Source organism: Festucalex cinctus, chromosome 6 (genome assembly GCF_051991245.1).
Source record: "Festucalex cinctus isolate MCC-2025b chromosome 6, RoL_Fcin_1.0, whole genome shotgun sequence".
In the NCBI taxonomy this organism is placed as follows: Eukaryota; Metazoa; Chordata; class Actinopteri; order Syngnathiformes; family Syngnathidae; genus Festucalex; species Festucalex cinctus.
In genome coordinates this window covers 931258-945193 of record NC_135416.1, presented here as the reverse complement: position 1 = coordinate 945193, position 13936 = coordinate 931258, and the positions used below count along the sequence as shown (strand labels likewise).

Here is a 13936-nt window from a genome sequence, read left to right as displayed (position 1 = left end):
AATAAGGTTATTACACCAGAGATTGAAATAATAATAATAATAATAATAAAATAAAAAATAAAAATTCAATCAATAAATAAGGTTATTACGCCAGAGATTAAATTAATAACAACAATAATAATAATAATAATAATAATAAAAATAAAAAATAAAAATTCAATCAATAAATAAGGTTATTACACCAGAGATTGAATTAATAATAATAATAATAAAATAAAATAATAAAAAACATTCACTCAATCAATAAATAAGGTTATTACACCTGAGATTGAATTAATAATAATAATAATAATAAAATAAAAAATAAAAATTCAATCAATCAATCAATAAATAAGGTTATTACGCCAGAGATTGAATTAATACTATTACAAATAATAATAATGATAATAATAATAATAAAATAAAAATTCAATCAATAAATAAGGTTATTACACCAGAGATTAAATTAATAATAATAATAATAATAATAATAATCATAAAATAAAAAATAAAAATTCAATCAATCAATAAATAAGGTTATTACACCAGAGATTGAAATAATAATAATAATAATAATAAAAATTCAATCAATCAATAAATAAGGTTATTACACCAGAGATTGAATTAATAGTAATAATAATAATAATAAACAATTCAATCAATCAATAAATAAGGTTATTACACCGGAGATTGAATGAAATAAATGCAAATAAATACAGTACAATACAGTAAAGTGGCGTATTTGTGAAGTGAAGTGCACTCTCCAACTTTCCGCCGTTGCGATACGGTCGAAGTCGCTGCCGAACGCCGATGCGGCCCATCAATCTTATCTGGCGCGCCCGTCGGATCGTCTCCAAGGTCGCCGAGCGCGTCGGCTAAACGGTCAATAAGACCTCCGAAAACTGGCGCCGCTCCATCCCAACTTTATTTTTTGAAATATGTCTTCTTTTCCCCCCCCGCTCACCTCTACCCAACGCGCTGAAAGAAACAAAACAAAACAAACCAAAAAAGTCATCGAGGCGCACGGCTGAAAGACGGCGTGTCCTTTCTGGCTGCCCCCGTCCTTCTTATTCATATTTATCAGCCATGAAATATGAATGACGCGACGTGTTGGGCCTGCTTGGCCGCCGCGTGTGCCGCAAAAGGGAAAGAACGGCAAAATGGCCGCAAAATGTTTCCACGCCGGCCCCGGACCTTGTCAAAGTTTGATGCATTGGAGTCTTGAGGCGGCTCGAGGGACAACGGGCAGTTGAAGGCCGCTTTTGACTTCCTTTTTGTCTTTTCCGCTCGTTTTTAGATGGAGGCCGCGTCAAAAGTTCAAAGACAAACGCAACAATTCTTTTTCTTGGCATTTGCACTTTTCACGTTTAGTGGACAATTTCAAAATAGGTGCGCTTCAAGCCTGCCCATATTTCATACAAATTGCCTTCATTCCTTCCCATCTCTCTCACATTTTCTTTCTTTACTTCTTTCTTACTTTCTTTCAATTTTCTTTTTCTTCTCATCTCTCTGTCCCTCTATCCTTCCTTCATTCCGTCCTTCATTTCTTCCTGCGTTCCTTCCTTCCTTCCTTCATGTCTTCATCCATTCCTTCTTTCATTTCTTCCTTCCTTCCTTCATCCATTGCTTCATCATTCCTTCCTTCATTTCTTCCTTCCCTTCTTCCTTCCTTCCTTCCTTCCTTCCTTCATCCCCCTCCTTCATTCCTTCATCCATTTCTTCCTTCCTTCTTTCCTTCCTTCCTTCCTTCATCCCCCTCCTTCATTCCTTCATCCATTCCTTCCTTCCTTCTTTCCTTCCTTCCTTCATCCCCCTCCTTCATTCCTTCATCCATTTCTTCCTTCCTTCCTTCCTTCCTTCCTTCATCCCCCTCCTTCATTCCTTCATCCATTTCTTCCTTCCTTCTTTCCTTCCTTCCTTCCTTCCTTCATCCCGCTCCTTCATTCCTTCATCCATTTCTTCCTTCCTTCCTTCTTTCATTCCTTCCTTCATCCATTCCTTCCTTCATCCATTCCTTCCTTCCTTCCTTCCTTCCTTCCTTCATCCCCTCCTTCATTCCTTCCTTCCTTCCTTCCTTCCTTCATCCCTTCCTTCCTTCATTCCTTCATCCATTCCTTCTTTCATTTTTTCCTTCCTTCCTTCATCATTCCTTCATCCATTTCTTCTTTCCTTCCTTCCTTCCTTCCTTCCTTCCTTCCTTCCTTCCCTCCTTTCTATCATCCCTTACTTCCTTTCACATCATCTTCCCTCCCTTCCCCTTCCTTGCATTAGTTATTCCTTTCCTACATCCTTCTTTCCTTTTCTACTTCCTCTCTTATACCTTTTTTTCTGTCTTACATTCTTTCTTCCTTTTTTACACTGCATTCGGCCTTCCTCCCTGAACAACCTTTCAACCTTCTTCTCTTGCTTTTTCTCATAACGCTCTTCCATCCTTCCTCCCTCCCTCCCTTCTTTTCTTCCTTTGTTTGTCCTTCCTTCCTTTGTCCTCGCTCTTTCGTCTCTCCTTCCTTCCATTCTTACATGATTCCATCTCTCCTCCCATCCTTCCTTTCCGCCCTTCCTGGCTTCTTTCCTACCGCAAGCCTTCGTCCCTTCCTTAAAAGGAGTTCATTAAAAAGTGTCTGGCTAGTCGGGCGCGCACCGCAAATCCCCGAGCGTGCCGCATCCAGGCGCGCTTCGCACTTGAGTGTCATTGTGGCTGTTGGACAAATGGCACACGATGTCCTGCAAGGAAGCGGATGGGGAGAAATGTGCTGCAAAATCCCCAGCACCTCTGACCACAAAACTTCTTCTTCTTCTTGTAAGCGTGCGTATGTGTCAACATACTGCACTAGTTACTTTCTTGCGAGATTTTTATAGATAGAAAATGGGAGTGAAAGATTCTGGTTTTGGAACCATTTGGGCGGCAAATGTTGTCTGGTTGGTGCTGGATTTCGCTTTGCTTCATCTTACTTTCCTTTGATCTTTCCTCTGGTCTCCTGACCTTCTGAACTTCGCGACTCTGGCGAGACTCTGAAGTAGGGCTGCACCATCTTGGAAAATCATGCGATATGGTTGCTGAATATAGCGATATCGATATTATTATTGCAATATTTAGCATGAACCTAAAGAAATGACATTTTTAGTCTAATAAAAGTGAATTTTTTTCATGCAGCAAAATAAGCAAACTCAATATATCCATCCGTCCATCCCTTTTCTGAACCACTTAATTTTACGAGCCGCTTTTCCTCACAAGGATCTTGGGGGGTGCTGGAGCCTATCCCAGCTGGCTTCGGACAGTATGCATGTAATTAATTGTAACTATTGGATGGTGGTGCACATTTTAGTGAGCGGCCGACTGGCCAAATTCAGATCAAAGCATGAAAGGTTTGATTTCAATATATCATATTAGCGAACCCAATTTTTAATTATGACATATGAGGGTAATATATGTTGCATCTCTGAGAAAGTTAACTAAAAATAGTTCCCTGAGATTACCACAGTTTTAAATGGATTTTTTTTTCTTTTTAATAGGTCGTTAGACTTTTAAAAATGGCCAAATATGCTGCGCATCACTTCCTGTTTTTCTTCTTCTTCTTCCTCTTATTATTAGTGCTTGCTTTTGTAATCACAGCATTAATCCCACCGATGCACCCCCACAAAAAAAATCATCCACGTATGAAGCAAGTTCCCGTTTTGACGTGCGCGTGTCTGCGATGACTTTGATGATCCGACTGCAACTGTTTTAAGATGAGTCGCCGATGGCGCTCGCGTGTAAAAAGTCCCTCATCAAATATTGAATGGAAATGTGACTTTTTTTTTTTTTCTTTTTTTTTTTTTTCCCGAGCTCCTTCAAAAAAGCTCAGCTAAAAAAACCTTCAAGAAGGTGACACATGCCTGCCGTCGTCATCTTGGCTCGGCTGCCTGCAACCTTCCCAAAATGTTGGGAACTATCGATTCAGATCCACTTTCACCTTTTTAACAATGTCATATTTTGAAAAAAAGATGAGCACTGAGTCAATGTTTGCGCGGCTGCACTTACATCCCCCAAAAAGTACATGAAGTGAAATGAGACTGCTGTGAAGTTGTGCAGTTAACTCATTCACTCGCCGCCATTTTACCTTCACTCACGGCTGTTTTACTGGATTTGGACTGACTTTTTTGCAAGGCCCACAGAATATTGTATTCTATTGCTATAAAAACATGGAACCTATCAAAAGAAAAATTAGAGTCTCTTCTTTCAGCAGGATTTAAAAGTATATTTGTATCTGTTTCTGTTATGCAGCAATTAGCATTAGAATGTAGCATCATTATTCACAAATGTGTTGAAAACAGCTTGTTGCAACATGGCTCTGGTTGATCTCTTATACTCTGCTGCCACCTGCTGGCCGTTGTTGTAATAACTACCATTACCATGACATGACCTCTTCATGTCAGAGGCTGCATCAAAGCCTTCTGTGTGCATTAGCATAAAAAAACGTATAGTTACGTCTTTGGGACCATGGCAATATTTAAAATAGAACGTTTTTATACGTTTTTGGGAGTAAATGAGTTAAAAACAAAAACAGGTTGAATGAATAAGACAACTGCAAAACCGCAAAGGTTGTGCAGGATTACCGTAAATCTCCCAAAAAGTGTTACCCTGAGAACGGTAGCCTTTAAACGCATTACATTTTTTTTCCCCATAATTCCACAGACGTCACATCACAAAGACCTTGTAGTCACGCTCAAAACTGTTTACTCCACATTGGCAGTTGCACACTTCTGTAAATTTTCACAGTGTTTGTATGTTAAATAATATTTGTTACTTGAAGGGATACCACTCTGATGCTAATTTAGCATTAGCGTTAGCATGTCAATGGGATTCTTCATTGACTTATGAAGCATATAAATACGTCTTTGGGACACTTAAAACTAGTGTTGTTCCGATACCGTTTTTTGGCTTCCGATACCGATACCCAGCTTTGCAGTATCGGCCGATACCGATATTTCAGTTTTTTTTCCCTCAACATGAAAAAGCTGTCCTGCCATTGGTTCAGGGCATTCAAGGGCCAATAGGATATCTTAGATGGGCATGCAGTTTATTTCAAATTAAAATAGAACGTATTTATATGTTTTTTGGTATCAAATGACTTAATTTGTCCAGTCCTAATTTTTACCCCCCCCCACAAAAAAAAACAAAAACGTGGGTGTTAATATGGAGATGTTTCAAACACTTTCTTGTCGAACCAAATTAGCAAGCAAGCAATTACTTTTACACTTTTTATCACTTTGATTTATTACCCGATTGGTCCAATATTTTCGATTAAATTAAGAGCTGAAATGACGACAAGCGGCAGCATCACTGACCGATCAATGTCGGACATTTTATCTTTTTTTTTATTTATTTTTTTTTATAGCGCATTCATCACAAACACTCTTCCCCGGAAATTATATCATTTTTCAATTTTATTTTTAATTCTCTTTGGAGGATGATTGCGGTCGTTGTCCTCGTGAACCCGAGTGGCGCATTAGACGCTTTTTCAAATGTCTCTTATGAGCTCATTTCGACCTCTCCTGCAAAAGTGCTGACACCCCTCAAATGACACCTCATCTCCATCTCAAGGTGACCCACGTCCTGACTGCATTACTAATTCCTCACCTGCGCGTGTGCGTCCGCGTGCGTGCGTGCGTCGCTGCCTTGCTGGATGAGATGATTAGCATCTAATAGTATCGTGATACAGTGATACATAGTGTGCAATCGAAGAAAAATAATTTGAAGAAAAAATATGAATATGAGATCATAAATATAAACGCTGATTGACATTTCGTGTGACTATTAAAAAATGTTAGAGGGCTCATATTGGCTGATTAACTCATTTTCTCCCAATAACGTGTAAATACCTTTTTTCTTTTTAATGTTCTAAGTGTCCCAAAGACGTATTTATACGTTTTTTTGTTTTTTTGTTTTTTTTATGCTAGAGCATACAGAAGGCTTTGATGCAGCCTCTGAACTGCAAAGAACGGTTGCAGAAATGGTAGTTATTACACAAACGGCCAGCAAGTCAACCAGGGCCATCTAGAAAAAAAAGCTGAATTACTTCCAATTTTGAATAATTTGTGAAAACTGATGAAACTTAGCTCTCTTCTAATGCTAATTGCTGCAAAACGGAAACAGATAGAAACATACTTTTTTTCCTGATGAAAGAAGAGACTTTAATCTTTCTTTTGATAGGTTCCATATTTTTATAGCAATTAAACACAATATTCAGTCCAAATCCAGTAAAACAGCCGGGAGCGAACGGGATTGCGAAATGTGAAAATGGCGGCGAGTGAATGAGTTAATTTGTAGGGATAACGGCAAGATTGTGATATTTTGAATCAAAATGGCCACGAGGCATTAAAATAAAATGACTGGCCAAGTCTAGTTCTTTGCTGTTATTATGTACAAAACAAAATATTGCAGTTATTTTTAATTTTTGGGGGATTTAAGCCTTTGCTTGGTTGGTCTCTCGGCTTTGCATTAGCCACTGGCCACTGACTATTCAGGACAAGACCTCCAACTTTTTTGCTCATGTCATCCAATTGTTGTTGTTGTTGTTGTTGTGCAAACGCACGACATAGCATGCGTGCTATTTATCAAACAACCCGCCCGGAAGTTTTTTTTTTTTTTTTTTTTTTTTCCTGTCATCCGAGACGCGGCTCGCGTGCCATCAGCGGAGTTGCGCGCTCGTCTTCGACATGCAAATGCATTTAGCATCCAAAAAAAAAAAAAAAGAGCCGACGCTTGCGAGATGACAAGATTGAGGATCGCGTTGAAGAGGCCCGGTCCACTTTTTTGACAAAACGTGCGGCTTTTTTTTTCTTTTTTTTCCCTTTTCTGAAGAAGATGCTCTTCTATGTTTGATGAATGTTTGGCTTCATCACGACGACTTCAATTAGCATAACAAAAGCGGGATGGCGCGTCATCAAATGCTTCCTGATCTCGTTTCCATGGACTCATTTTAGCTCCCGTTTCACTTCCTGTTTAGCGATAATTAGCCGCTAATTTCGACGCTCATTTTCATGCAGATTGAGAGCGCGGATATGCGCAGAAATCTGATGAGTGGGGGAGATTAACAACACCAAATTAAATCAAAGCAGTTGAGGATGGCGGCAAAAAAAAAAAAAAATGGTTGAGGCGCTACTGTCGCTTTTAAACTTAACCGCCATTTTTGCTCCCTTTAGTCTAAAAACAGTGCGAGTGTAATTGATGCCCATTAAAATGAATAAAGCCCCCTAAAAAAATTAATAAACATTCAATATATGTTTTTTTTACAAAGGTAAAATTTATCAATTTTTGTACATGTCAGTCGTACCAATAAATGCCTCCCTCAAATATTTATTATTCCCAGCAGGAAAAAAAATTTAATTAAATTTCTATTGAACAATTATCATTTATATTGTAAAATAAATATTTGTATTATACTAAGTATTAAAATATGTATGGGAAAAAAATCTGTTTATCAAAATGTCAGTTGTACCAATAAATGTCTCCCTCAAATATTTATTATTCCCAGCAGGAAAAAAAAAATATAAATTTAATTTAATTTCAATCTAACAATTTTTATTTATATATAAAATAAATATTTATATTAATACTAAATATTAAAATATGTAGGGGGGGGGGGAAAGTCTATTTAATTTATACATTTTTGTACATGTCAGTTGTTCCAATAAATGCCGACCTGAAATATTTATTATTCGCAGCAGGGGGAAAAAAAAGAAGAAAAAGTAGTAACTGTAATTAGAAAAAAACTAACAAATGAAAAAAAAAAAAAACTTCATAGATGATGTCCGCGTATATGGACATTCAGACATTCGTCCTCGTGAGTGTTTTTGTTGTCATTCAATGTGTATTTTACGCACGCGATTCGTCACGATGATCACGTGACCGTCCAAAATGCCCGATACAGTACGTCACGCAAAAATATTCATAAAAAAAAAGTGCTATCAAATCATAATTGCTCAACAAAAAATTGCATTTTTTTTTCAGGGAAGATTTGAAATGAAGCATTTCACAGAATAGTTGCTTAGTTTTTGTCCCTTTAAGGAAGATAATCTTGAGCCGTTGGTGTGTTGCTGACGTTTACCTCAGTTTGAAAGTTTTCTCGCAAAACAGAATGAAAGATTAGATTAATTTGTCAGACTGCAAAATGACTCAAATAAAAATGCCTCCCTGAAATCAACACCTACTTTCCCAGTAGGAGCAACAACAACAAAAAACTGGCGGCGAGTGTAATGGCCTCAGTTTTACACGTTCCGACATTAGAGTTAACAGTCTTTCAAATATCGTTAAATACAAATGTGCAAATAAATGCCTCCCCTTAAATAGACTGCTGCTCTATGATGTTTTGTTCTTGTTGAAGCATGCAATAGCCGCAGACTTGATTATGATCCACGAAGAAAGTTTTTAAAGGGCAAGACGTTCACTTTTTTATTTTTGTATTTTTTTGGGTGCAACCTCGCACCCGATTTGGAATCCGTAGCCCCAAATGAAAGTCGCTTGAGCGGCCGCGAATGGAAATAATGACATTTTTCAACCGATACGTTGCAGCCAGCGCGTTATCCGCTCGCCGTTAAGGCTAACGGCGCTGAACCGGAAAATGCGCTGGAGCGCGGCGGGGGTGAAAACAAAGCCCGAGGTTGGGCTCACGCTGAGCAATCATGTCGTCTGATTTCTTCTTTCCCGCTCCAGCTGCCGCCGTCGCCGCTTTTAATGCCGTCTCTCGTCTCCCGGCGTTTTTTTTTTTTTTTTTTGACCGAGCGTCATCTTTCTCGCCAAATTTGGTCGGCTGCTAATTTTCACCGCCGGGAGGCAAATCTGTACTTCTTTTTTTTTTTTAAGCCAAACGCATTTGAATGATCACAAGCCGAGCATACGGCGGAAGAAATTAACTTCTGTGACTATACGCGACGGAATGGACCGATTGCGTGCGCCTACTTCAGAGTCCGGTCCGAAATGCTTTACGCGGGCTCCCAGGCAGCTGTAAAATAGATTTGAAAATTCTGCTACTGCTCTAGAAATCACTGGCCGTGAATACATGAAAGAAATCCTGAGCTAGAGGTGGAAAATCCAGGTCCAGAAAGTAAATACCTTGCCACAGTTTGGCTTTAGCGCCTTGTGCTAGCTAGCTAGGTAGCTAGCTCTTTAGCAAGTAAACAAGCACCATGGGAGCTAGCTCGGGAGGGAGCTAGCTAGCTAACAGCTGGGACTTATAGCCAAACAGTGGCAGGGTTTTTACTTTCTGGACCTGGATTTGACACCTCTGCTAATAGCAAGACATGCTACAATAATAATAGCTAGAGGTGGCAAATCCAAGTCCACAAAGTACCCAGCCTGCTTTAGCCCCTTGTGCTAGTTAGCAAGGTAGCGCTTTAGCAGCTAAATGAGCACCACGGGAGCTATCTGGGGTGCTGGCTAGCTAGCTAGCTAACACCTGAGATGAAAGCCAAATGCTGGCAGGGTTTTTACTTTCTGGACCTGGATTTGACACCTCTAACTATTACTATTGCAGTATGTCTTGCTATTAGCAGAGGTGGCAAATCCAGGTACCCTGCCTGGGACCTATCTCGGGAGGGAGCCAGCTAGCTAACAGCTGGGACTTATAGCCAAACAGTGGCAGGGTTTTTACTTTCTGGACCTGGATTTGACACCTCTGCTAATAGCAAGACATGCTACAATAATAATAGCTAGAGGTGGCAAATCCAAGTCCACAAAGTACCCTGCCTGCTTTAGCCCCTTGTGCTAACTAGCTATGTAGCTCTTTAGCAGGTAAACGAGCACTACGGGAGCTATCCAGGGAGCTAGCTAGCTAGCTAACACCTGAGGCTAAAGCCAAACGGGGAAGGGTTGTTACTTTCTGGACCTGGATTTGACACCTCTGCTAATAGCAAGGCATGCTACAATAATAATAGCTAGAGGTGGCAAATCCAGGTCCAGAAAGTAAATACCTTGCCTGCGTTAGCCCCTGGTGCTAGCTAGCTAGATAGCTAGCTAGCTCTTTAGCAGTCGTAAACAAGCACCATGGGAGCTAGCTAGGGAGCTAGCTAGCTAGCTACCTAGCTAACAGCTTGGTCTAAAGACAGTTTGACGTCACAGTTGGCATTTTAAATTAGGGTTTAAGACATACATAGGGTGTCAAAGTTTCAAGACGGGAATCGGGTGAAGCCATTTGAGTGTGTCACAAGTTCCAAGTGTGGGGTTTCAAGATAGGATAACCGTTTGAAAGTAGGGTTTTTGTGCCAGGGTTAGGGTTTCAAGACATGTTAAGGTATCAAAGTAGGGTTTGAAGCCATTATGTTTTAAAGCAGGGTTTTAAGACAGGGTTAGGGTTTGAAAATAAGGATTCAACACAGGGTTTTAAGGTTTCAAATTTGGTTTTCAAGATATACTTAGGTTTTCAAGGGTTTTAATACAGGGTTAGTGTTTCAAAACAGGGTTTTGAGTCAAGGGTACGGTTTCAAATGAGGTTTATTTGACAGGCGGAGGGTTTGAAAGTAGGGTTTCAAGCCAGTTAGCCAGGATGCTAACTGCAGGGCAGGATAAAAGTTAGCGTCATCTTGAGCCGCCGGGGTTTAGCTGAAGCTAATTGTCAGGGACGTGAGCGTAGCGCTTTCGTGATTTTGCGAAGTACGCTAAGCGGCGCGAAGGCCGCGGGGCTCGTCTGCGGGTGGGGGCGGCATCCGTCAGGGCCTGGCGCTTTACCCGCTCACTGGCCTGATTTTTCCGGGTGCCAAGATCACAAAAATTGGTCGGAAAGACACAATGCGGACTTGTTTGACCGAGTTAGCAGGGAGGAAGAAAACAAAACAAAACAAAAAAGATCATCGGTTTGTCGTTTCGCCCTTCGGGTTTTCTTGCGGGGCTCGACCGGATGGCGGCGTTGTCGGAAATTGGCCGAGATGCAAAGCGGCGTTCTTGTGGCGCTTTCATTAGCGCCGGTTGCGCCGACGGGTCCTTTTCGCTGCGCGTTTATTACCCGCCGCATCTGCTGCTCGCCGCTCGTCTTTGGGCCAAGTGGAAAGCGCGTCAGAAGGTTTGCAACAAACAGCAATGAGGAGGCTTTTTTTTTAATTTTTTTTTTTTTTAAAGCCCTTTCGACCTAACCATTGGAATGCAATCACCAAAGTTAGGGTTTTTCAAGCTCGGACTTGGCTTTCAAATTAGGGTTTCAAGATGGGATTAGCGTTTCAAAATTAGGTTTTTCAAATGATAAAGATGGGATTAGGGTTTTAAATTAAGGTTTCAAGTCTATGTTAGGAAGGGTGGCGTTTTCAAAATTAGGGTTTCAAGTTTAGGTTTATAAATGACGTTTCAAGCCTACGTTTCGGTTACAAAAAAAAAGGTAAACGGTTTGAAATTGGGGTTTCAAGTTATGGCTTAAGTCCCAAGTTAAGGTTTTTAAGGTATCATGTATTCATGATGGAAATACCAGATATTAAGGCAAAACAAAAATAGGGATGCACGATAAAGCTATTTTCAACCGATACCGATAAACCCATGGCATGTTTATTATTATTATTATTGCCGGATTTTTTTTTATTTGGTTTATCTGCATGACATCAAATTGGTCGGTAATTGCCGATATTTATCGGCCACCGATATTATCGTGCATACCTAAAAAAAATATGATGAAGTAAGTCTTCCTCGGCAGTAGTTGGCGCTGACGCATTGGCGGATCATCATCTGCGTTAGAAAGAGAGGTCTTTAGTCACCTTTTTTTTTTTTTTTATTGGTAAAACGTATTAAGTATTTGGTGAGGACTCAACGAGTGAATAATCATACTTATATCGGTCTGAAAAAAATAATAAAGTTATCAAATATCCGTAGTTTCAAGATGGTTAGGATTAAAAAAAAATGCTTTCAAGGATGGGCGAATTCAAGCCTCGGTTATGGTTTAAAAAAAAAAAAAAAAGTTTAAGGTTTGAAATTGAGGTTTCAGGCCTTGGTTACAGTTTTAAGCCTGGGTTAGGGTTTTAAACTAGAGTTTAAGCTTTCAAAGTAGTTAGGGTTTGAAATGTGTTTTTGTTTTGTTTTAATCCAGTGTTGTTGAGTTTAAACCTGGCTCGGGTGTTTCAAAGTAGGGTTTCGAGAACAGGTTCATGCTTGACATGGTGGCGTAGTGGTCGGCACAGCTGCCTCACAGTCGGGAGGTCCCAGTTCGAATCTCCGTTTTAAAACATCTGTGAAGATTGCGTCCAAGATTTTGTCCAGAGACGTGAAAAAACGCGAGTGGGATCGCTCGCTCGCTCGTTTGTTTGCCTTAACGTGATTGGCTGGCGACCAGTCAATTGTGTTCTTTCCAACGCGTCGCCTGGCTGAGACGAGTTTTGTTGATGTCGGCGCTGCGCAATAAGCATCAATCAGCGCTAACGTGTCATCATCTTGGCCGAGGTGTCGTTTACCGCAAAGTTGCCCGTGAAGAGGCGTCGGCGGCACGCTGTTTATCCTGGCGACCTCATAAGCGTAATATGAAAGTGAGTCACGACCCCCTCGCGCTTCTCATCTTCTTCAACGCCGACGGGACCCAAAGTGGATTGCAAGCTGAAGTCCGGGAGGCGCGGATGACGTCAGCAGACTTCGGATTTCGATGTCCGGCCGATCGGTTGCGACGCGTTTGGCTGAATCGGAGCAGGTCGCCCAAAAGGCTTCCGATTTCATCAGCAAATACAAAGGGAAGTCGTTCCATTGGCAGTCGAACATCGAAGGGCGGAGCAAACAATCGTCCCATTACTTTTGCTCCCTGCAAAAGTTCCGACATTCCGGCGCCGTTGTTTCCTGATTTGGATCGAAAGACGTCAGCAACTTTCTTCTTCGTTTACAAATCGGCCGCCTGAGTCACTCAAAATATCTTTAACAATCATTCTTCTTCTTCTTCTTCTTCTTCTTCTTTTTAAATAACTCATTTAATAAATGTGTTTCATTGCTTCAAAGAAATAAATTAAATTAACAGTTTTTGTTTTGTTTTTACTTTTAAACATTTTCTTGTTTTGTACCAAAAAGTAAACGATCATCCTATATAAATAAATTATTAGAAATTCGGTTTGGTCCAAAAGGAACTTACATAATTATACTGTTTCTTTTTTTTTTTTAAATTGGTCTCAACTTTTTAAAATGTTTAAACATTTTCTTGTTTTGGACCAAAAATAAATAATCATTTGAATAATCACGATTGTGTTTATTTATTATTTTATGATTAATTTATCAATTATTGCCAAAATAATAGTGATTATTATTATTATTTTTCCATAACCGAGCAGCCCTTGGTTCAATGAGAAGTTCAGGTCATTTTATGTATTTGCATCGTTTGAAGGCCAACAAATGGAAATTGTTTTTGCGATTTTCCGTTTAACTTCACCATTATTGATCAAATAATGAAATGTATTAACGTTTTTTGTTTTGTGTTGTGTGTTTCCAGGTTAGGATGTCTGCGGCGTTGTGGATTGTGCTGCTCCTCTCGCTCTGGGCGTCGCCGGCCGCGTCCCAGAAGCCTCCGGGGCTCAGCGTGGGCGTGGTGATGGGCCAGACCCGGCTGGTCCCGGACCAGGAGCTGCGTCCCCCACGGGGCCCCGACGACGCCCTGGACGTGTCGGTGGTGCCCTTAAGGATCAACCAGACCGACCCCAAGTCTGTCATCACGCAGGTGAGACAGGCAGCGCCCACCGCAAGGGTTTTTACAATTATTTGTTTTAGTTTGCACACAAGGTTAAAAAAAAAATTGGGAAGCAAAATTAATTCCAGATACCAACTATCATCCGGACAATTTTTTATTTTTTTTTACTTTTAGACTTTGTGTGTCTAAAATCCTGCAAATCTCTTCTGGGTGGTTCGATTGGCTAATTTTCTTCACGTGATTATATGGAAAGGGGTAAAACTAAGAATGTGACGATATATCGATATCGGGATAAATCGTGATCATTTGCCTCCCGATAGATTATCGATGCGCCTACGCAAGTC

The 13936-nt window shown here is 40.3% G+C and overlaps 1 protein-coding gene across 2 annotated transcripts in view; it reads left to right on the top strand.

Annotated features, from left to right (window-relative positions):
• The window catches only part of grin2ab (glutamate receptor, ionotropic, N-methyl D-aspartate 2A, b), a 111732-nt gene that overhangs the window by 23839 nt on the left and 73957 nt on the right, over positions 1–13936 (top strand). For both annotated transcript variants that reach the window (XM_077523696.1, XM_077523694.1), the window contains one exon: positions 13398–13622. In XM_077523696.1, the coding sequence (XP_077379822.1) occupies positions 13398–13622 (225 nt within the window). The remainder of the gene's footprint in view (positions 1–13397; positions 13623–13936) is intronic.